This window comes from Petromyzon marinus, chromosome 39 (assembly GCF_048934315.1).
Source record: "Petromyzon marinus isolate PM22_M1 ecotype Great Lakes invasive population chromosome 39, UKy_Petmar_22M1.pri1.0, whole genome shotgun sequence".
NCBI lineage: Eukaryota > Metazoa > Chordata > Hyperoartia > Petromyzontiformes > Petromyzontidae > Petromyzon > Petromyzon marinus.
In genome coordinates this window covers 5852784-5876572 of record NC_133705.1, presented here as the reverse complement: position 1 = coordinate 5876572, position 23789 = coordinate 5852784, and the positions used below count along the sequence as shown (strand labels likewise).

The 23789-nt window shown below is 55.5% G+C and overlaps 1 protein-coding gene across 10 annotated transcripts in view; it reads right to left on the bottom strand.

Moving 5' to 3' along the window:
- Positions 1 to 23789, bottom strand: part of HSPG2 (heparan sulfate proteoglycan 2) — a 217452-nt gene that overhangs the window by 35819 nt on the left and 157844 nt on the right. For 9 of the 10 annotated variants that reach the window (XM_076072845.1, XM_076072848.1, XM_076072846.1 and 6 more), the window contains 7 exons: positions 12443 to 12565; positions 9267 to 9425; positions 7647 to 7792; positions 4141 to 4221; positions 3046 to 3181; positions 2095 to 2297; positions 1157 to 1319 (listed from right to left, as the gene is read on the bottom strand). In XM_076072845.1, the coding sequence (XP_075928960.1) occupies positions 1157 to 1319; positions 2095 to 2297; positions 3046 to 3181; positions 4141 to 4221; positions 7647 to 7792; positions 9267 to 9425; positions 12443 to 12565 (1011 nt within the window). The remainder of the gene's footprint in view (positions 1 to 1156; positions 1320 to 2094; positions 2298 to 3045; positions 3182 to 4140; positions 4222 to 7646; positions 7793 to 9266; positions 9426 to 12442; positions 12566 to 23789) is intronic. The other variant, XM_076072849.1, reaches the window with a different exon arrangement.

The window sequence follows — 23789 nt, the reverse complement described above, 5'->3', positions numbered from 1 at the left end:
ACACCAGTGGAAACTAAGGGCTCTAAGAAAAGCTGTCTCGGGTGTGGACCAATCAAATTCAAGGACAGTGCATATTATTATCAGAGTTGTCTCTTTTGTTTGCATTTTGACTGCTTGTGTTGTGGTTATTGCAAACATGATGCCTTGAATAAAGGTGTGAGTTTTTGTGCCAGTTAAAAGGGTAAAACCTATTACTATATCTTGTTATTGGAAAAGGAGGTCTCATAATGTAAACACCACCATCAATAACACGAGGGAGGCACCGGCGTAGCTGACGAGGGTGTGTGAGTGTGTGTGTGAGTGTGTGTGTGTATGTGAGTGTCCGGCAAAAACAACCCCCTACCTACTCGTGGTGCCGGACGGCAACGCTGTGGTGGGCAGTGCCATGGGGGGAGGGCCAATTTAGATTGGCCATTCCCCTCATGGCGTCTGTAACCACCACAGCGGCCAAATGTGGGCTCTGGATGGGTGCGAGGGGCTGGTGACCCCTCCACCTGCAATTAATTACCACTAAACTACGAGTTTAGTGGCCTCTGTGGAGGAGGCTCGTGAAGGACGCTACCGGGCACTTGGAGGCAGTCGTCCTCCAACAACAACAGAGGGCGGAAGAGCGACGCTCACAACAACGAGCGGAGCGCCGGGTGGCTAAAGCACAGCAAGTTGTCACAGTCATCTCACTCAGTCGACCCGTGGCACCTGGGTCTGCCCCGTGACCTCCTGCCAGCGGGCGTTCGACACTTCACGTGGCCTCAAGGTGCACATGGCCTGGCATGTCGTGGTGACGTCACCGCCACTTAGTGGCGAATGGCGGTTGTTGTTGAGTGTGTGAGTGTGTAGCAGTTAGCGCTATGCTGCGCTATGAATCTGGCGACCCGAGTTCGATTCCCGCTCACGGCCAACACCAGTGACGATTATCTGAACCGGTCCCGGGCCTCCCCTGGGTCGACTCAGCCTCCAATGAGTACCTGGTGCGGTGTGTTAAACATCGCCACTGGGGAGACAAAGGCGGTCGGGCGTGGTGCTGGCCACCCACCCCCTCGTGTACCGTTTCGGCCTTCACAGGTGCTCGCTAACAGCACTTGCCCCTACAGTCTGTTACAGGCTATACGGGGGATCCTTGTCTTTGTGTGTGAGTGTGAGTGAGTGGGGACCTCACGTCTGGACTGCTCCACGGAGGAGCCGGGCCCGCCGGTGTGTGACACGGCGACGGCGACGGTGGAGGAGGCGAGGGGCCGCCCGTGGGGGTCGAGCGCCGTGCAAGTGAAGTCGCCCGCGTCCTCCGCGGAGGCCCCCACGATGTGCAGCACGCTGCCAGACACCTGCACGCGCGCGTGTGCATGCGCGCACACATGCACGCACGCGCGTGTACACACGTGCACACGCCCACACACGCACATGCACGTGTACGCACACACACAGACAAGCACGTTAATGCACATCGCTAACAACAACCGCCATTCACCAGTAAATGGCGGTGACATCGCCACGGTGCTTGTACCAGGCTAGGTGCACTTTGAGGCTCGCTGACATGGTTTTACTGAATGAGATGACTGGCAGATGCACCACTCACTCACTCCCTCACTTACTCACCCACTCACTCACCCACTCAGTCACCCGCTCACTCACTCACCCAGTCACTCATACACCCACCCACTCAGTCACCCACTCACTCACCCACTCACTCACCCACCCACTCACTCACCCACTCACTCACCCACTCAGTCACTCACTCATTCACTCACCCACTCCGTCACCCACTCACTCACTCACTCACCCACCCATCCAGTTACTCATTCACCCACCCACTCACTCACCCACTCACTCACCCACTCACTGACTCATTTACCCACCCACTTACTCACCCACTCACTCACCCACCCACTCACTCACCCATCCAGTTACTCATTCACCCACCCACTCACTCACCCACTCACTCACCCACTCACTCACTCCCTCACTTACTCACCCACTCACTCACCCACCCACTCACTCACTCACCCATCCAGTTACTCATTCACCCACCCACTCACTCACCCACTCACCCACCCACCCACTCACTCACCCGCTCACCGACTCATTCACCCACCCACCCACCCGCTGGTTGCTGGCTAGCTGGCCGTGCGCCCTCTCCCACGACACGCGTGCCTCCGTGCCCCCGTGCGCCGCGCAGCGCAGCGCCACCGAGCCCCCCAGCGGCACCGTCGCGGAGGGGGGGTCGATCTGCACCACGGGGAGGCGGCGCCCGGGCGACGTCGTGGGTGGGGGGCCGGGGGGGGGCAGCAGCGGCACCGCCCCACCTGGTGAGAAGGGGGGGGTGGGGGAGGGGGGGAAGAGGTTGGGGGGGGGCGGACGGGAGGAAGGGGGGGGTCAGTGAGAGGTCGTCGATGCTTCATCACCGATGAGATCCGGATGTCCGGTAGGGACTCGGTCGGGAAGTTACAACGAACAAAGAATAGAAAACAACGATAGGAGTCCAAAGTGTAGGGCAGGTAAGCAAATCACGAAGGCATAGCCGCAAAACAACGGCAAAACACGGCCCCAGAGCACACCAAGACAACACACAGCCACAGCCCCTCTCAATACAACTGCACATTCAAGTCGCAGCTTTTCCGATGGAAGTTCACATTCGCGAATGCCACGTGCCCCGATCCTGCGATCCTGCGACGGCGCATCGAGAGCCTATATCACGATCGTCGATCGCTCAGCGCGGAGGCATCAGTGCCGCGTTCGACACTCGTGCCCCGCAGCAAGAGGCGCCTGGGTTCGATCCCTGAGTCGGGCCCTCCGTCCGTTCTCTCTCGCCCTGTTCGATGTCGGCTTCCCCGGGGGGCCCTGCAGTTCCCTCCGCCCGCAGCTTCGCAAACAAACCCACGAAGCGTTCACGCAGAGTGGAACCGGTGTCGGCACAAATCCGACCTCCCCAAATGCTCAAAAATGGCCGGCAAATAACTCATCGCGCGCAGGGCCACCAGCACGATACCCTCCGCTCGGATCACCGACGGCACCGTCGGAGGGCGCTGGGGGGGGTGTAGGGGGGCCACTCACCGGGCCGCACGGCCAGCTCTATCCTCGCCTCGGCCGCCCCGGCCGCGCTGGACGCCACGCAAACGTACGCGCCGGCGTGGGACGCGCGCACCGCCGGCAGCACCAGCGTCCCCACGCCCGTCACCTCCGTCAGTGCCTACGGGGGGGGGGGGGGGGAGGTCGGCACGGGGTCGCGCGGGGGAGGTGGCGGGGGGGAGGGGCGCGGGGGAGACGCGGGGGTCAGCTGGGGTCAACACGGGGATGCACGCGGGGTCACGCGGGGTCCACGTCGCACAAACGGGACCCGCGCCACGCGGGCGCGGGTCCTCGGCGCCGTGGCAAGCGAGCACGCCCGCCGCACGCTTGCCCGAGGTGTCCGTGCCACGGCGGCTTGCCGGCTCGTGCGGCGCATGCGCCCGCGGCCCTAACCCCGTCCCCCGCATGCAAAGCGGCGGCGGCGGGGTCCGGCTGGGAGCCCCGGGCAGGGGTGCCGGGCCCATCGGGGCCGGCCGGACACCGCGAGCCCCCCCCCCCCCTCCTCCGCTGCGGAGTCTCCACCCCTGGCCGTGCTCCCCCTCGTTGCGGTAAAACCCGGAGGCGGCGGCGGCCGCTCTCCGGGTTTCACCCGGCGCCGTTCGGCGGGATGTCCGGAACGTCGGCGCGGGATTGACGTGGCGCGGACGGCAGGAGAGCCGTCGCCTCGGGCTGCGGTTAATCTGCGGACCTCCTTGCGGCTATCCCCGCGGCGTCGCCCCTCCGACGCCGTGCGCCGTGTGACGCGCGGCCTCGGGCGCCGGCACGCACGGGGACCGACGCATCAACGAGAGCGCCGGAACGCGCGGCGTAGAGGTCGCGGGGACGGAGTCGCGGCCCGGTGAGAGACAGCTGCCGATTCACAGCGGAGGGGAGGGAGAGATGGAGCCGTGTAGCGCCGCCGCATGCCGTCCAGTTTGGCAGCCACTGGGTTTTTTTCGCCGCTGCACGTGCCGGCAATGTAATCGAGACTTCGGAGGAATTGTGCAAAAACCCCCCCACCAAACACCCTCCCCCCCCCCCACCGCAAATGCCCCTTTGCCCCCTTGCCCTGCCCCATCCGCCACGAGGTCTCACCCGCACCTGGTTCTCACGGTGCAGGAGGTGAACGTGAGCTAGACTGTCACGCCTACCCACGGGGATGAACCCCCTAAAGGGCAGCACCTGGGGTACAGGGGGCAGCAGGGTACGGGGGAGAGGGCGGTGGAGGAGTAGAGGAGTGCACAGGAGGAAGGGGGAGAGATGGGTGGAGGAGAGAGCACAGGCAGAGTTGACAGTGATGGACAATGGTCTGGAGGGAGAGAGAGTTAGTGTCGAACTGGTAGAGTGAAGTGGAGTGCAGGAGGCGTTGCTCAACCCGGAGGATGGGGCCAGAAAGTGGAGGTGCCCTCATCCTGTGCAGCAACTCACAGGGGTGGAGGAACTCTCACGGCGGAGCGAGTCTCATGGCGGAGTGAGTCTCACGGCGGAGCGAGTCTCGCGGCGGAGCGACTCTCGCGGCGGAGCGAGTCTCACGGCGGAGTGAGTCTCACGGCGGAGCGAGTCTCACAGCGGAGCGAGTCTCACGGCGGAGCGAGTCTCACGGCGGAGCGAGTCTCACGGCGGAGCGAGTCTCACGGCGGAGCGAGTCTCACGGCGGAGCGAGTCTCACGGCGGAGCGAGTCTCACGGCGGAGCGAGTCTCACGGCGGAGCGAGTCTCACGGCGGAGCGAGTCTCACGGCGGAGCGACTCTCACGGCGGAGCGAGTCTCACGGCGGAGCGAGTCTCACGGCGGAGCGAGTCTCACGGCGGAGCGAGTCTCACGGCGGAGCGACTCTCACGGCGGAGCGAGTCTCACGGCGGAGCGACTTTAAAGGGTCAGAGAGCATGGGCAGTTTCACACACACACAGGTCAGGTGAGACAGTGATGGATAGGACAGGTGAGACAGTGATGGACAGGTGAGACAGTGATGGATAGGTGAGACAGTGATGGATAGGTCAGGTGAGACAGTGATGGACAGGTGAGACAGTGATGGATAGGACAGGTGAGACAGTGATGGACAGGACAGGTGAGACAGTGATGGATAGGACAGGTGAGACAGTGATGGATAGGACAGGTGAGACAGCGATGGACAGGACAGGTGAGACAGTGATGGACAGGACAGGTGAGACAGTGATGGATAGGACAGGTGAGACAGTGATGGACAGGTCAGGTGAGACAGTGATGGACAGGACAGGTGAGACAGTGATGGACAGGACAGGTGAGACAGTGATGGATAGGTGAGACAGTGATGGACAGGACAGGTGAGACAGTGATGGATAGGACAGGTGAGACAGTGATGGACAGGTCAGGTGAGACAGTGATGGATAGGACAGGTGAGACAGTGATGGACAGGACAGGTGAGACAGTGATGGACAGGACAGGTGAGACAGTGATGGACAGGTGAGACAGTGATGGACAGGACAGGTGAGACAGTGATGGACAGGACAGGTGAGACAGTGATGGACAGGTGAGACAGTGATGGAAAGGACAGGTGAGACAGTGATGGATAGGACAGGTGAGACAGTGATGGAAAGGACAGGTGAGACAGTGATGGATAGGACAGGTGAGACAGTGGGGAACAGGTCAGGTGAGACAGTGATGGATAGGACAGGTGAGACAGTGATGGATAGGACAGGTGAGACAGTGATGGACAGGACAGTTGAGACAGTGGGGAACAGGTCAGGTGAGACAGTGATGGATAGGACAGGTGAGACAGTGATGGATAGGACAGGTGAGACAGTGATGGACAGGACAGGTGAGACAGTGGGGAACAGGTCAGGTGAGACAGTGATGGACAGGTCAGGTGAGACAGTGGGGAACAGGTCAGGTGAGAACGTGAAGGTCAGGTCAGGGGGATGGGGACAAGGGGGCTACTGTGGGAGGAGCGGCGTAAAGGGGGAGGGGCATGGGGGGGCTTCTCACTGCCGCCGCACCTGTTGACGTCCTCGTGGAACAGGTGAGTGTGCAGTGTCGCTCAGTGCGGGGGTTAATGTCTCGCTGCGTTAGTGCTCCGGGTCGCTGCTGAACAGAGGTAGGTGGCACGTGACGAGAAGCAGCCACAGCCATTGCGAGGGGCATGGTGGATGTGCTGTGCTGGGTGGTGATCTATTATCTGGGTTATTGGCCTGGACACACCCGGCTGATATCAAGCCCTGTGCCTGTGTGTCCGTGTCTACGAGTGTGCGTGTGTGTGTCCGTGTGTGCGCGCGTGCCCGTGTGCCTGTGTGTCTTGAGATATGAGACTTCACCACGAGACATAGAGTGAAGGTTAGGGATAGATCGGGGTTAGGGTCAGTGTTAAGGTAGGGTCATTGTTACAATCGAGTAAGGGTAGGGTAGTGTTAAGGTAGGGTCAGTGTTACAATCAGGGTAAGGGTAGGGTAGTGTTAAGGTAGGGTCAGTGTTACAATCAGGGTAAGGGTAGGGTAGTGTTAAGGTAGGGTCAGTGTTACAATCAGGGTAAGGGTAGGGTAGTGTTAAGGTAGGGTCAGTGTTACAATCAGGGTAAGGGTAGGGTAGTGTTAAGGTAGGGTCAGTGTTACAATCAGGGTTAAAGTCAGGACTAGGGTTTGGGTCAGAATTAGAAGGAGTGTTTGGACTAAGTTTTACATTATTGATCAGGGTTAGCGTTTGCATGAGGATTGGGGTTAGGAGACGCTTAAGGTTAGAACTTGGGTCAGGGTTTGAGGTCACGGCTATAATCCAGGTTAGTCAGTTTAAAACGTAGTAGGCTTTCATGACCAATATCACCCATGATACAGTTTTGTTTGGGTTAAATCACATAAAAATATATAAATGTGTCGTTAACCCCGCCACCGCCCGGCGTAGCCAATTAGCAAGGTTTGTCACGGGAACAGGAGTTCCAATGTTTCGTTCCTTACATTTTTAAGGAACAAAACATTTTATAAGGAACGAAACAGGAGGACTTCTACACAAATGTGGCTCTCGCCTGATGAAGGTAGTTGTAATTACTGGCAAAACGTCGTACTCAGATTGTAAATGTTGTGGCTTGGCTCTCTAACACACCAGTGTGCGGTACTAGTGACGAATTGGCACGTTCTGTTTACGTGACAAATCTTACAAACTGGGCTGTGTCGGGTAGTGGCGGGTTTAATGACACATTTAGATATTTACGCGATCTAACCCAAAAAACTAGTATTATTAAGAAATCCAGGTTAGTATTCGGGGTCAGGGGTCAGGATGAGGTTAGTGCTGGAATCTGGTCTCACGCAATGCCCTGGAGCATGTGGCTGGGATCAAGGTTGGGATTACGTCCAGCGTGAAGGATCGGAGCCGGGGTGAAGGGTCGGGCTGAAGGTTCAGGGTCAGGGTGAAGGGTTTGTGTCGGGGTGAAGGCTTGGGGTCAAGGTGAAGGGTCACGGTGAAGGGTTGGGGTCGGGGTCAGGGGTTGGGGTGAAGGTTGGGGTGAAGGTTGGGGTGAAGGGTCAGGGTCAAGGGTCGCGGTTGGGGTGAAGGCTTGGTGTGAAGGTGAAGGGTCGGGGTAAAGGCTTGGGGTTAAAGGTCGGGGTGAAGGGTCGGGATGAATGGTCGGGGTCGGGGCCTCACCTCGGCGGGGAGGGCCCCGTCCTGCCGGCGCCAGGTCAGCGTGGGCTTGGGGTCCCCGGTGGCGCGGCAGTAGAGCTTCACGTTCTCTCCCTCGACGGCCTCCAGGTGCGACGGGTGCACCTCCACCACAGGGGGGCTACCCGTGCCTACCACACAAAGACAAAGATCCCCCACGTAGCCTTTTGGCGGACTGTCGGGGCAAGTGCCGTTAGCGAGCGGCACCTATGAAGGCCGGAACGGCGCACGAACGGGCGGGTGGCCACTAGCGCCTTGCCCGGCCGCCTTTGTCTCCCCAGCGGCGATGTTTACACATCGCGCCAGGTGCTCATTTGAGGATGCTTTGACCTATAGGGAAGGCCCGGGACTAGTTCAGATAACCGTCACTGCTGTTGGTGGCCGTGTGCGGGAATTTAATTTGGGTCGTCGGGTTCGTAACGCAGCACGACCGCTCTTATCACCTAACACACACAAAGATCCCCCATATAGCCTTAACAGACTATTGGGGCAAGAGCTGTTAGCGAGCACCTATCTAGGCCAGAATAACACATGAGGGGGTGGGTGGCCAGCACCACGCCCGTATACCCCAAACCGAACACACATTCGACTTAAGAAGTTCTTGGCAAAATCGAAATCTCCTCCCTCTGAATATCGACATCGAAAATCCCACCGCCACTGCTGGGGCGGAGAACACCACGCCCGGCCGCCTTTGTCTCGCTGGTGGCGATGTTTACACACCGCACTAGGAACTCATTTCAGGCTGAGTCGACCACCACCATCAACAACCACAAAGGCATCAACACCGCAACCAAAACACCACCCATAACTGCCGAGGTCTCCACCAACAACTTCCACAACCAGCAGAAACACATCACCACCACCACCACCCATGTTCCCCACGTGTGATCCCTGGGCCCCCGCGTCTCCCTGTTCCCGTGTCTCCGTGAGCCTCCCACGCGACTCCCATTGTCCCCTTACCTGCCCGTGCAACCCCCCCCGCCCCCCACGTCCACGTGTTCCCAAGCATGCGTGCCCCGTGTCTCCGTGCCAACCCGAATGCACGTTGAACTTCTTCTGCACACCGTACTGTAGCCAACCGTGCTAATCGGAGGTGCGGGGGAAGCACAACAAACTAAACACAAAAAACAGTCCTAAAGAAGTGAGTTTTCAATCGAGATGTTTTCAAAGTTGCGTAGCTCCCAGTGGCTTTCTAATATCGGAAGGGGAAGAGCGTTCCAGACGGCCGCAGAAGCGCATCCGAAAGCGCCGCGCGATGCGGTGACCGCCGCCGTCTTTCACGGCTAGCCCAGGGGTGGGCAGCCTGCGTCTCCGGAGATGAGCGCTGCTCTTCAAGGGCCGCCTCGTCACCGTTATTTATTCAGGACGGACTCGCCACCGTCCCGTATCCTCCGCGTGGCATTGCGGCTCTTGAAATGTTTGCGGGGTTTTATTTTTAACCGAATTCTAAAAAAAATTCTCTCGTTGTTGTTTTGGTTGCCGGCCCCCCCGCGCCCCCCCCCCCCCGGGGATAGCCAAAGAACCACGGCGCTTGCCACCACCTCGCCACCGCCACCACCACCCCCACCGTGCCCCCCACTCCTCTCCCGCCCCCCCCCCCCCCACCTCGGACGTAGAGCACCGCGCGGCCCTCGGCTTGCCCGCCGGCGCTGTGCGCGCGGCACGCGTACTCGGCCTCGTGGGCGCGCTGGGCCGCGGGGATCGTGAGCATGGGGCCGAGCACACGTACCCCGGGGGCCAGCGCCATGGAGCCGCCCGGGCCTCCTGTAAACAACAACATCATCGTCAACGTCATCATCATCATCATCGCCAAGACCACCGCCAATGCCATCAACATCATCGTCAACATCATCATCATCATCATCGCCAAGACCACTGCCAATGTCATCAACATCATCGTCAACATCATCATCATCATCATCGCCAATATCATCAACATCATCGTCAACATCATCACCATCGCCAAGACCACCGCCAATATCATCAACATCACCGTTAACATCATCACCATCGCCAAGACAACCGCCAAAATCATCAACATCACCATCGCCAAGACCACCGTCAATATCATCAACATCACCGTCAACATCATCATCGTCAACAACATCACCGTCAATATCATCAACATCACCGTCAACATCATCATCATTGCCAAGACCACCGTCAGTATCATCAACATCATCGTCAACATTATTACCAAGACCATCATCTTCAATAACATCATCACCACAACCATCAACATTATCACTGTGAACATCACTGTTAACGTAGTGTGTGTGTACATAGTGTGTGTACGTAATGTGTGTGTGTACGTGGTGTGTGTGTACGTGGTGTGTGTGTACGTGGTGTGTGTGTACGTGGTGTGTGTGTGTACGTGGTGTGTGTACGTGGTGTGTGTGTACGTGGTGTGTGTGTACGTGGTGTGTGTGTGTACGTGGTGTGTGTGTACGTGGTGTGTGTGTGTGCACGTGGTGTGTGTGTACGTGGTGTGTGTGTACGTGGTGTGTGTGTGCACGTGGTGTGTGTGTGTACGTGCTGTGTGTACGTGGTGTGTGTGTGCGTGTGTGTGTACGTGGTGTGTGTGTGTGTGTGTACGTGGCATGTGTGTGTGTACGTAATGTGTGTGTACGTGGTGTGTGTGTGCACGTGGTGTGTGTACGTGGTGTATGTGTGTGCACGTGGTGTGTGCGTATACGTGGTGTGTGTGTACGTGGTGTGTGTGTGCGTGGTGTGTGTGTGTGCACGTGGTGTGTGTGTACGTGGTGTGTGTGTGCACGTGGTGTGTGTTTGCTCGTGGTGTGTGTGTGCACGTGGTGTGTGTGTGTACGTGGTGTGTGTGTACGTGGTGTGTGTGTACGTGGTGTGTGTCTGCACGTGGTGTGTGTGTGCACGTGGTGTGTGTGTGCACGTGGTGTGTGTGTACGTGGTGTGTGTGTGTGTACGTGGTGTGTGTGTGTACGTGGTGTGTTTGTGTACGTGGTGTGTGTGCACGTGGTGTGTGTGTGTGCTCGTCGTGTGTGCACGTGGTGTGTGTGTGCACGTGGTGTGTGTGTGTATGTGGTGTGTGTGTGTACGTGGTGTGTGTGTACGTGGTGTGTGTGTACGTGGTGTATGTGCACGTGGTGTGTGTGGGTGTGCTCGTGGTGTGTGTGTGCACGTGGTGTGTGTGTGTACGTGGTGTGTGTGTACGTGGTGTGTGTGTACGTGGTGTGTGTGTACGTGGTGTGTGTGTGTACGTGGTGTGTGTGTGTACGTGGTGTGTGTGTACGTGGTGTGTGTGTGTGCTCGTGGTGTGTGTGTGCTCGTGGTGTGTGTGTGCACGTGGTGTGTGTGTGTACGTGGTGTGTGTGTACGTGGTGTGTGTACGTGGTGTGTGTGTGTACGTGGTGTGTGTACGTGGTGTGTGTGTACGTGGTGTGTGTGTACGTGGTGTGTGTGTGTACGTGGTGTGTGTGTACGTGGTGTGTGTGCACGTGGTGTGTGTGTACGTGGTGTGTGTGTACGTGGTGTGTGTGTGCACGTGGTGTGTGTGTACGTGCTGTGTGTACGTGGTGTGTGTGTGTGTGTGTACGTGGTGTGTGTGTGTACGTGGTGTGTGTGTGTGTACGTAATGTGTGTGTGTGTGTACGTGGTGTGTGTGTGCACGTGGTGTATGTGTGTGCACGTGGTGTGTGCGTATACGTAGTGTGTGTGTACGTGGTGTGTGTGCACGTGGTGTGTGTGTGTACGTGGTGTGTGTGTGTGCACGTGGTGTGTGTGTGTGTACGTGGTGTGTGTGTGCACGTGGTGTGTGTGTGTGCTCGTGGTGTGTGTGTGCACGTGGTGTGTGTGTGTGTACGTGGTGTGTGTGTGTACGTAGTGTGTGTGTACGTGGTGTGTGTCTGCACGTAGTGTGTGTGTGCACGTGGTGTGTGTGTACGTGGTGTGTGTGTGTGTGTGTACGTGGTGTGTGTGTACGTGGTGTGTTTGTGTACGTGGTGTGTGTGCACGTGGTGTGTGTGTGTACGTGGTGTGTGTGTACGTGGTGTGTGTACGTGGTGTGTGTGTGTACGTGGTGTGTGTACGTGGTGTGTGTGTACGTGGTGTGTGTGTACGTGGTGTGTGTGTGTACGTGGTGTGTGTGTACGTGGTGTGTGTGCACGTGGTGTGTGTGTACGTGGTGTGTGTGTACGTGGTGTGTGTGTGCACGTGGTGTGTGTGTACGTGGTGTGTGTACGTGGTGTGTGTGTGTGTGTACGTGGTGTGTGTGTGTACGTGGTGTGTGTGTGTGTACGTAATGTGTGTGTGTGTACGTGGTGTGTGTGTGCACGTGGTGTATGTGTGTGCACGTGGTGTGTGCGTATACGTAGTGTGTGTGTACGTGGTGTGTGTGCACGTGGTGTGTGTGTGTACGTGGTGTGTGTGTGTGCACGTGGTGTGTGTGTGTGTGTACGTGGTGTGTGTGTGCACGTGGTGTGTGTGTGTGCTCGTGGTGTGTGTGTGCACGTGGTGTGTGTGTGTGTACGTGGTGTGTGTGTGTACGTAGTGTGTGTGTACGTGGTGTGTGTCTGCACGTGGTGTGTGTGTGCACGTGGTGTGTGTGTACGTGGTGTGTGTGTGTGTGTGTACGTGGTGTGTGTGTGTACGTGGTGTGTTTGTGTACGTGGTGTGTGTGCACGTGGTGTGTGTGTGCTCGTGGTGTGTGTGTGTGGACGTGGTGTGTGTGTACGTGGTGTGTGTGTGTACGTGGTGTGTGTGTACGTGGTGTGTGTGCACGTGGTGTGTGCGTGCGTGCGTCTCACCCGTCCACTCCACGACGGGCTGCGGGTTCCCCGAAGCCGAGCACCTGAACTCGGCCTTCTCCCCGACCCCGACCGTCAGGGACGCCGGCTCCACCACCACAAGGGGGGGCGACACGGCGCTCACTGCCGGGGGGGGGGGGGCATAGAGCGTGGGGGTGCACGGGGGGCATGGGGAGGAATGGCGGTCGCAGGGGGAGGCAGGGAGGGGGTGAAAGGTTACGCGGGGGTGGATTGGGGTCGGGGGGGGCATGATGGGGTCGGGGGGGGGCATGATGGGGTCGTGGTTAGCGGAATATGGGGATAGAGGGTTGCGGAGGTGGGTAGGGTTAGGGAGTAAAAGGTTAGGGGCAGGGTTATGGGTAGGGGCAGGGTTATGGGTTAGGGGTATGGTTGTGAGTAGGGTTATGGGTAGGATATGGTTGTGAGGAGGGTTATGGGTAGGTTTTGGGTAAGGGTATGAGTAGGGATGAGGGTATGAGTAGGGTAAGAGTAGGGGTAGCGGTATGGGTAGGGTTATGAGTAGGGGTATGAGGATGGGTAGGGGTATGAGTAGGGGTATGAGTAGGGGTATGAGTATGGGTATGAGTATGGGTAGGGGTATGAGTAGGGGTAAGAGGAGGGGTAGGTGTAAGAGTAGGGGTATGAGTAGGGGTGGGGTAAGAGTAGGGGTATGAGGAGGGGTAGGGGTATGAGTAGGGGTAAGGGTATGAGTAGGGGTATGAGTATGGGTAGGGGTATGAGTAGGGGTAAGAGTAGGGGTAAGAGTAGGGGTAGGGGTATGAGTAGGGGTAGGGGTATGGGTAGGGGTATGAGTAGGGGTAGGGGTATGAGTAGGGGTATGAGTATGGGTAGGGGTATGAGTAGGGGTAAGAGGAGGGGTAGGTGTAAGAGTAGGGGTATGAGTAGGGGTGGGGGTAAGAGTAGGGGTATGAGTAGGGGTATGAGGAGGGGTAGGGGTATGAGTAGGGGTAAGGGTATGAGTAGGGGTATGAGTATGGGTAGGGGTATGAGTAGGGGTAAGAGTAGGGGTAAGAGTAGGGGTAGGGGTATGAGTAGGGGTAGGGGTATGGGTAGGGGTATGAGTAGGGGTAGGGATATGGGTAGGGTAAGAGTAGGGGTAGCGGTATGGGTAGGGGGAGGGGTATGAGTAGGGGTATGAGTAGGGGTGGGGGTATGAGTAGGGGTGGGGGTATGAGTAGGGGTATGAGTAGGGGTATGAGTAGGGGTATGAGTAGGGGTATGAGTAGGGGTATGGGTAGGGGTATGAGTAGGGGTATGGGTAGGGGTATGGGTAGGGGTATGAGTAGGGGGTTGGGGTCCCCGTTACCCGTCGAGGCAGGGTGCGGGTTACGAGTTGGAGGGGCGGACAGCGGGGGAGGGGGGGGAGCACAGGGCGCAGAGTGAAACACGGAGGAGGCGAGGAGGCGAGTGACCACGCGCAATGGAACCTCGCCAAGCACGGCCACGCTTCGCTTGGCTGAACGTCCACAGCGAAGCCTCCGTGCCGCCTCGCCCCGCGGCGACTCCCACGGCTGCCAGTGCCGGTTTCTCCTCCTCGTGGCACAAGTAGCTGCACAAGTAGCACTATACATGTAGCTGCTTGTGGTACTTGTGTAGCTCCACAAGTAGCACGACATATGTAGCTGCTTGTGGTACTTGTGTAGCTCCACAAGTAGCACTAGTAGCTACATGTATAGTTGCACAAGTAGCACTAGTAGCTACATGTATAGTTGCACAAGTCACTACATATGTAGCTGCTTGTGGTACTTGTGTAGCTGTACAAGTAGCACTATATATGTAGCTGCTTGTGGTACTTGTCTAGCTCCACAAGTAGCACTATACATGTAGCTGCTTGTGGTACTTGTGTAGCTCCACAAGTAGCACTAGTAGCTACATGTATAGTTGCACAAGTCACTACATATGTAGCTGCTTGTGGTACATGTGTAGCTCCACAAGTAGCACGACATATGTAGCTGCTTGTGGTACTTGTGTAGCTCCACACGTAGCACTATATATGTAGCTGCTTGTGGTACTTGTGTCGCTCCACAAGTAGCACTATACATGTAGCTGCTTGTGGTACTTGTGTAGCTCCACAAGTAGCACTATACGTGTAGCTGCTTGTGGTACTTGTGTAGCTCCACAAGTAGCACTATATATGTAGCTGCTTGTGGTATTTGTGTAGCTGTACAAGTAGCACTATACATGTAGCTGCTTGTGGTACTTGTGTAGCTCCACAAGTAGCACTATACATGTAGCTGCTTGTGGTACTTGTGTAGCTCCACAAGTAGCACTAGTAGCTACATGTATAGTTGCACAAGTAGCACTATACATGTAGCTGCTTGTGGTACTTGTGTAGCTCCACAAGTAGCACTATACATGTAGCTGCTTGTGGTACTTGTGTAGCTCCACAAGTAGCACAAGTAGCTACATATGTAGCTAAACAAGTAGCTGCACAAGTCGCTGGAATTACCACTGAGATTAATGGGATTATTTGGTCTGGTGCGGGAGTAGCTGTAACCCCCATATCTGTAACCTCCTTCATCAGTTCCCTACCTTAATACAGACCAATTCAGACCTTATTGATCACCCCGTGCCCTTTATAAATCTCAACGTTCATCCCTACAAAGTCCCATCACAAGGGAGAAACATAAAAAGACTATAGGAATAGGTTTTACCCTTTTAACTGGCACAAAAAAAACCTATTCCTATATCTTGTTTCTGGCAAAGGAGGTCTCATAATAAAAATACTTTTTTTTTTAATTCCCCTAATGAAACGGCTGTACGCCGTATAGACCTGGAAACTCAGTTTCCCTGTGCAAGGGGTTAAACCGTGTGGGTTGACACGGCATGGACCCCCATCGTTTAAATGGCAATGCCTCGCTCCAAGTGAATAGGTGAATCTTAGAGAGCCGAGCAATGTACTCCGGCGGAATGTGCAAGTTGTACTGTGTGTGCACTCCGGGCGTGTACACAATGCTTACAAAGAGCCCCACCACCCCGCATACACCACGCCCGGCCGCCTTTGTCTCCCCAGTGTACACACCACACCAGGTACTCATTTGAGGCTGAGATAATCGTCACTGGTTGCCGGCCGTGAGCGGGGATCGAACTTTGTTCGCCGGGTTCGTAGCCCGGGTCGCGCTAACCACTGTCACCCCATGCGGCTCAGCCGTATTCCTCCTGTACAGGGAATTGAGTTTGTGTCGATGTGTTGTTGGTGTTTATCCCTTGTGGTGGGACTTTGTAGGATGAACATTGAGATTTATAAGGGGCACGGGGTGACCAATGAGGTCTGAATTGGTGTGTAATGAGTTAGGAAGCACTGCTAAGGGGTTGACAGGTACGCACTCCACTATCGCTCCAAAACAAAGATCCCCCGTGTAGCATGTAACAGACTGTAGGGGCAAGTGCTGTTAGCGAGCACCTATAAAGGCCGGATCGGCACACGAGGGGGTGGGTGGCCAGCACCACGTCCGACCGCCTTTGTCTCCCCAGTGGCGATGTTTACTACACACCGCACTAGGTACTTATTTTAGGCTGAGTCGACCTAGGGGAGGCCCGGGACCGGTTCAGATAATCGTCACTGGTGTTGGCCGTGAGCGGGAATCGCATCCGTGTCGCGGGGTTCGTAGCGCTAACCGCTACACTACCGCACCCCACACACTCCACGAGGGTATGTGCTGGTTGTACACATGGCATGGCTGTGTGTGGCTGTGCGTGGCTGTGTGTAGCTGTGCGTGGCTGTGTGTGGCTGTGTGTACACCGGGTACGAGCAGGGGGTAGCCGGGCGACTGTGCGCACCCTGGCAGCCCCAGGGCCGCTCCACTCGGGGCCTGAGGTCACACCCAGGGGGATTGTGGGTAATCAGGTGAGGCGGGCTGCAGGTGTGAGGGAGGGGCGGGGCATGCGAGGGGGCGTGTCGTGGCGGGGTGGGGCCTGGGTGGGCGGGGTTAGTTGAGGGGGGTCCTCTCAGGTGAGACGGGCGACTGGAAGCGCGCGCGTGTGTGTCAGTGTGTGTATGTCAGTGTGTGTGTCAGTGTGTGTGTCACTGTGTGTGTCACTGTGTGGGGAGCGATAGTGTAGCGGTTAGCGCGCTGTGCTATGAACCCGGCGACACGGGTTCGATTCCCGCTCACGGCCAACACCAGTGACGATTATCTTGACCGGTCCCGGGACTCCCCTAGGTCGACTCAGCCTCAAATGAGTACCTGGTGCAGTATGTAAACATTGCCACTATGGAGACAAAGGCGGTCGGGCGTGGTGCTGGCCACCCACCCACTCGTGTACCGTTACCGGCCTTCATAGGTGATCGCTAACAGCACTTGCCCCTACAGTCTAAGGCTATATGGGGGATCTTTGTCTGTGTGTCAGTGTCAGTGTGTGTGTGTCAGTGTGTGTGTGTCAGTGTGTGTGTGTCAGTGTGTGTGTGTCAGTGTGTGGGGAGTGGTAGTGTAGCGGTTAGCGCTACGCTGCACTACGAACCCGGCGTCCCGGGTTCGATTCCCGCTCGCGGCCAACACCAGTGACGATTATCTGAACCGGTCCCGGGCCTCCCCTAGGTCTACTCAGCCTAAAAAATGAGTACCTGGTGCGGTGCATCGTGAACATCGCCATTAGAGAGACAAAGGCAGCCGGGCGCAGTTGCTGGCTACAGCGCCCTCTTTGCGTGCCGTGCCACGGCATTCATAGGTGCGTGCAGCACTTGCCCCAGATGTCTGCTAAAGCCGATACGGGGAGTCTTCGTCTTTTTGTAATGTTGGGATATAGGGGTGTGTGTGTGTGATGTTGAGATATATGGGTGTGTGTGTGATGTTGAGATATATGGGTGTGTGTGTGTGATGTTGAGATATATGGGGGGGGGTGTGTGTGTGTGATGTTGAGATATATGGGTGTGTGTGTGATGTTGAGATATATGGGTGTGTGTGTGTGTGATGTTGAGATATATGGGTGTGTGTGTGATGTTGAGATATATGGGTGTGTGTGTGTGATGTTAAGATATATGGGTGTGTGATGTTGAGATATATGGGTGTGTGTGTGTGATGTTGAGATATATGGGTGTGTGTGTGTGATGTTGAGATATATGGGTGTGTGTGTGTGATGTTGAGATATATGGGTGTGTGTGTGTGTGATGTTGAGATATATGGGTGTGTGTGTGTGATGTTGAGATATATGGGTGTGTGTGTGTGATGTTGAGATATATGGGTGTGTGTGTGTGATGTTGAGATATATGGGTGTGTGTGTGTGATGTTGAGATATATGGGTGTGTGTGTGTGTGTGTGATGTTGAGATATATGGGTGTGTGTGTGTGATGTTGAGATATATGGGTGTGTGTGTGTGATGTTGAGATATATGGGTGTGTGTGTGATGTTGAGATATATGGGTGTGTGTGTGTGATGTTGAGATATATGGGTGTGTGTGTGTGAGGTTGAGATATATGGGGGTGTGTGTGTGAGGTTGAGATATATGGGTGTGTGTGTGTGTGTGAGGTTGAGATATATGGGTGTGTGTGTGATGTTGAGATATATGGGTGTGTGTGTGTGATGTTGAGATATATGGGTGTGTGTGTGTGATGTTGAGATATATGGGTGTGTGTGTGTGATGTTGAGATATATGGGTGTGTGTGTGTGTGAGGTTGAGATATATGGGGGTGTGTGTGTGAGGTTGAGATATATGGGTGTGTGTGTGAGGTTGAGATATATGGGTGTGTGTGTGAGGTTGAGATATATGGGTGTGTGTGATGTTGAGATATATGGGTGTGTGTGAGGTTGAGATATATGGGTGTGTGTGATGTTGAGATAAATGGGGGTGTGTGTGTGTGATGTTGAGATATATGGGTGTGTGTGTGTGTGTGATGTTGAGATATATGGGTGTGTGTGTGTGATGTTGAGATATATGGGTGTGTGTGTGAGGTTGAAATATATGGGTGTGTGTGTGTGTGAGGTTGGGAAATATGGGTGTGTGTGTGTGATGTTGAGATATATGGGTGTGTGTGTGTGATGTTGAGATATATGGGTGTGTGTATGTGAGGTTGAGATATATGTGTGTGTGTGTGAGGTTGAGATAAATGGGGGTGTGTGTGTGTGATGTTGAGATATATGGGTGTGTGTGTGTGATGTTGAGATATATGGGTGTGTGTGTGATGTTGAGATATATGGGTGTGTGTGTGTGATGTTGAGATATATGGGTGTGTGTGTGTGATGTTGAGATATATGGGTGTGTGTGTGTGAGGTTGAGATATATGGGGGTGTGTGTGTGAGGTTGAGATATATGGGTGTGTGTGTGTGTGTGAGGTTGAGATATATGGGTGTGTGTGTGATGTTGAGATATATGGGTGTGTGTGTGTGATGTTGAGATATATGGGTGTGTGTGTGTGATGTTGAGATATATGGGTGTGTGTGTGTGATGTTGAGATATATGGGTGTGTGTGTGTGATGTTGAGATATATGGGTGTGTGTGTGAGGTTGAGATATATGGGGGTGTGTGTGTGAGGTTGAGATATATGGGTGTGTGTGTGAGGTTGAGATATATGGGTGTGTGTGTGAGGTTGAGATATATGGGTGTGTGTGTGATGTTGAGATATATGGGTGTGTGTGAGGTTGAGATATATGGGTGTGTGTGATGTTGAGATAAATGGGGTGTGTGTGTGTGATGTTGAGATATATGGGTGTGTGTGTGTGTGATGTTGAGATATATGGGTGTGTGTGTGTGATGTTGAGATATATGGGTGTGTGTGTGAGGTTGAAATATATGGGTGTGTGTGTGTGAGGTTGGGAAATATGGGTGTGTGTGTGTGATGTTGAGATATATGGGTGTGTGTGTGTGATGTTGAGATATATGGGTGTGTGTATGTGAGGTTGAGATATATGTGTGTGTGTGTGAGGTTGAGATAAATGGGGGTGTGTGTGTGTGTGATGTTGAGATATATGGGTGTGTGTGTGTGATGTTGAGATATATGGGTGTGTGTGTGATGTTGAGATATATGGGGGTGTGTGTGTGTGATGTTGAGATATATGGGATTGTGATGTTGAGATATATGGGTGTGTGTGTGTGTGATGTTGAGATATATGGGGGGGGGTGTGTGTGATGTTGAGATATATGGGATTTTGATGTTGAGATATATGGGTGTGTGTGTGTGTGTGTGATGTTGAGATATATGTGTGTGTGTGTGTGATGTTGAGATATATGGGTGTGTGTGTGTGTGATGTTGAGATATATGGGGGTGTGTGTGTGAGGTTGGGATATATGGGGGTGTGTGTGTGTGAGGTTGAGATATATGGGTGTGTGTGTGTGAGGTTGGGATATAGGGGACGCTGTTACACCAGGGTACGTGTGATTGTATCGGTGTAGCTGAGTGGAGTAGTCCGCTCGTTCCACCAGGGTACGCGTGATTGTATCGGTGTAGCTGAGTGGAGTAGTCCGCTCGTTCCACCAGGGTACGCGTGATTGTATCGGTGTAGCTGAGTGGAGTAGTCCGCTCGTTCCACCAGGGTACGCGTGATTGTATCGGTGTAGCTGAGTGGAGTAGTCCGCTCGTTCCACCAGGGTACGCGTGATTGTATCGGTGTAGCTGAGTGGAGTAGTCCGCTCGTTCCACCAGGGTACGCGTGATTGTATCGGTCGGTCATCAGTGATGAACGCCTGATGGGTTGCACCCGACCGCATTCGCGGTTTGGTGGAGGAGTCGCCCGATCGTTCCGCTCATGGAGGTAGTACTCCCCCCCCCCTCCGTGTCTCACGCCACTCGGTGGAGCTGGGGTCCTCGTTGGCGGACGACAGGAGAGTCCAGGACGTGTGTCCACAACGGACGCCTCTCGATTCCAGGCGGGATGGTGGCGGTGGGGATTTTCGATGTCGATGCGCAGGGGGAGGAGATTTCGATCTTGCCAAGAACTTCTTCAGTTTCGTGTCTTTGTGTGTGTTAGGTTGGGGAAATGAGGCCGTGGTGCTGGCCACCCACCCCCTCGTGTGCCGTGCCGGCCTTCATAGGTGCTACTCGCTGACAGCACTTGCCCCAACAGTCTGTTAAGGCTATATGGGGGATCCTTGTCTTTGGTATATGGCTGTGTGTACGTAAGATCGGATTAGATGAGTGGCCGTGTGTGAGGTTGGGTTAGATGGGTGGCTGTGCATGTGTGTGATAGGTTGGTTAGAAGCGGTGGCGCGGTGATTAGCGCGCTGCACTACGGACCTGGCGTCCCGAGTTCGATTGCCGTTCACGGCCAACACCAGCGACGATTAACTCAACCGGTCCTGGACGTCCCCTAGGATGACTCAGTCTCAAACAAGTCCATCGTGCGGTGTGTAAACATCGCCACTGGGGAGACAAAGGCGGTTGGGCGTGGTGCTGGCCACCCACCCCCTCCATGTACCGTGCCGGCCTCCATAAGTGCTCGCTAACAGCACTTGCCCCAAGAGTCTGATAAGGCTACACGGGCGATCTTTGTCGTTTGTTCTGTGTGCATGTGAGAGTTGATGGAGGGGCGAGCCCACGAGAGCCCGGGGATTCATGCCTTGCCACACCTGGGCGCCGCCGTGTCCTTCGCATTGTTTAATTCAGAAGAAGAGCCACTCCCTGTCGTTTGATGTTACTCTCGATGACTCTTCGCTGATCTGCTGGCTTGTCACCTGTAAGACGCGCCTGCCATTATTTCACTGCTGCCGGGGGAGCTACCACTATCGGACCCCATTCAAAACCCACAAGTAGCCCGGTCTCGTTGAGCTGTCGAAAAGTTGAAAGCGAAATTTTAATAAAGCTCCATAGCTGGGGTTGGCATCACCCCCCCCCCTGACCCCAGGGGGAAATGGGTGAACCGGATCGATGCCTGGCTTGCGGCCAAGGTGCGGCTCCCAACGGATTCATCGTACCACGTGTGCTGATGACCTGGTGCAGTTGGAGCCAATGCTGATGAACCCTGTTTGCCGTGTTACTAACACGGCGGGGACTTTACCAATCAGAACCACAAAAACTAAGCGCCTGGTTGGGTACTCTGCCCCATGAAATGCTCCAACCCACTTCATGTTTAGAGAAACGTGGAACCCCTCTAAAGGAATGTCTGCGCCGGTATTAAACATTTCGGCTGGCCTGCCTACGGTTCATCCTGGTTTTGTCCAGATTGGATTGTGTCCGGAGCTCACATGTCCTCGGAAAATCTGGGCACATTCCCAATAAGTGAGCTTCTCCGGAAGGCAAGCCTGCGTTGGCTGGGTCATGTAGCCCGCATGCCCAAGCAGCTTTTGTTTGGCTGGATAGAAGGGGCTAAACGGACACGGCCCTGGCTAGAGAAGAGATGGAGTGATGTGGTACAGGAGGACGTGGATCTGAGTGGACTTGCCGATGACCGGTACCAGCGGTGTCAATATCGGCCTCTGAGGAGGAGGCTCGTGAAGGACGCTGCTGGGCAGTTGGAGGCAGTCGCCCTCCAACAACAACGGAGGGTGGAGCAGCGACGCTCACAACAACGGGTGGAGCCCCGGTGTGGCTAAACCACAGCAAGTTGGTACAGTGGGCAGCACATCTGATGCATCTGCCAGTCATTTAAAAGTCAGTCAACCCAAGGCACCTGCTGGGTCTGCCCCGTTGACCTCTTGCGAGTAGCGAGCCTTCGCCACTTCACGTGGCCTCAACGGGGCACCTAGCCTGGCACAAGCGTTGTGGTGACGTCACCGCCACTTGATGGCAAATTGCGGCTGTTGTCGTGTGGCTGGGTATGTCATTTTGGTTGTGCATTATTGTGCGCGATTGTGCGCGTTTGTGTGCGCGTTTGTGCACGCGCGTGTGTCCGCGTGTGTCTGCGTGTGTCCCCGCGCGTGTGTGCACCGAGGAACGTAGCTGCTTTACATCCAATCAAGCCCAGTGCTCACGCTCCTCCCTGAGCCTTCCTTAACTCCACGCGACTGCTCGCTCGCTCGCTCGCCCACTCAGACAAAGTGTCCCCGTTGAATCGCATGCACAGGGGTCGGCGACCTGCGGCTCCTTAAGGCACTGATCCGTGGCGTCATTGATTGAGGACCACCGTCTCGTAATCCCCACGAGCATTGCGACTCTTGGGATACTGTGAGATTTATTTGCCGAATTCGAACAAAAATGTATCTTCTTGTTATTTCGGTTTGCCGACCCCTGCTCATGCACAACAATGCTTATACTAGTTTCAACTTGTGATCTAAAGTAAACAAAGTTTTATATTTTACCAGGTGAGGCCCACTGAGCTATATAGACTTGGCCACGGATGACAGCTCAACGAAGTGGCTTATCGCGTGGTAATTTAGAGCAGCCAAACACTCTTAACGCGTGTTTCTAAATGTGGAGGGAAAGAGCGGAGGACCCGGAGAAAAATCCACACGACCACGGGGAGACGCGCAAACTCCAAATATACAGCAGCAGGCGTCAGGGTCGGGATCGAACCCACGACCTCCTGTACACCAGGCGAGGTCGTTAACATCTCCTAGCCACCGTGGCGCCCTCCTGTGCGAAGCGGCACAGGAGTCTACGCACCCTCGGAGAGAGAGAGAGGACGACTGAGAGGCACAACGAACCAACGGGGAGGAAAGACGGCCACGAGGCGAGCCGGTGCCAAACTCTCCCCCAAGCTCTAGGGTCCTCTACATATGAAGGTGTCACATTGGCCAACGAACGAGCCTTTACATGTGTGAGGATCCCGGAGCACCCGGGGATATTCCATGCGTGAGAGGGGGAAACACTCCATCCCACTTTTGCTGTACTGAAATTCTGGCGAGCCAAGGTATGGGCCTTCTTGACGCCCACGGGTAGAAGGGAGTATCACAACAACGTCCGTGCGGTGATCTTACAACCCTCGCTGCTGCCTCCACAGCGCTGGGCTACAGGCGTGCTCCAGCAGTGCACCGGCACACACGTGCAGTGCTGTTGGCGAGTACCTATCAGGGCAGGCCTGGCACAGGAGAGGAGTGGTGTGCTCAGCACCACCCCAGGCTGCCTCTGCATGCCCAGCGCTGAGATTTCCGCACCGCACCAGGTACTCACTTAAGGCCGGGTTGACTCATGAGAGTCCCAGGACCGGTTCGGATATCATTCACCGTTTGTAGCGTTCGTGCGCGAACCACTGCACCACCGCTCCCCACGACACACAGACCCATTCACACTCACCCGAGAGAGATCCCCCGTATAGCCTGTAACGGACCTGGGGCAAGTGCTGCTAGAGAGCAGCAACTATTAAGGCCGGCGCGACACGCCAGGGGGGTGGGTGGCTAGCGCCACGCACGGCCCCGCCGCCTTTGTCTCCCCTGTGCTGATGTTTACACATCCACACCACGGACTCCTTTAGGCCTGAGTCGACCTAGGGGAGGCCCAGGACCGGTTCAAATATTCGCC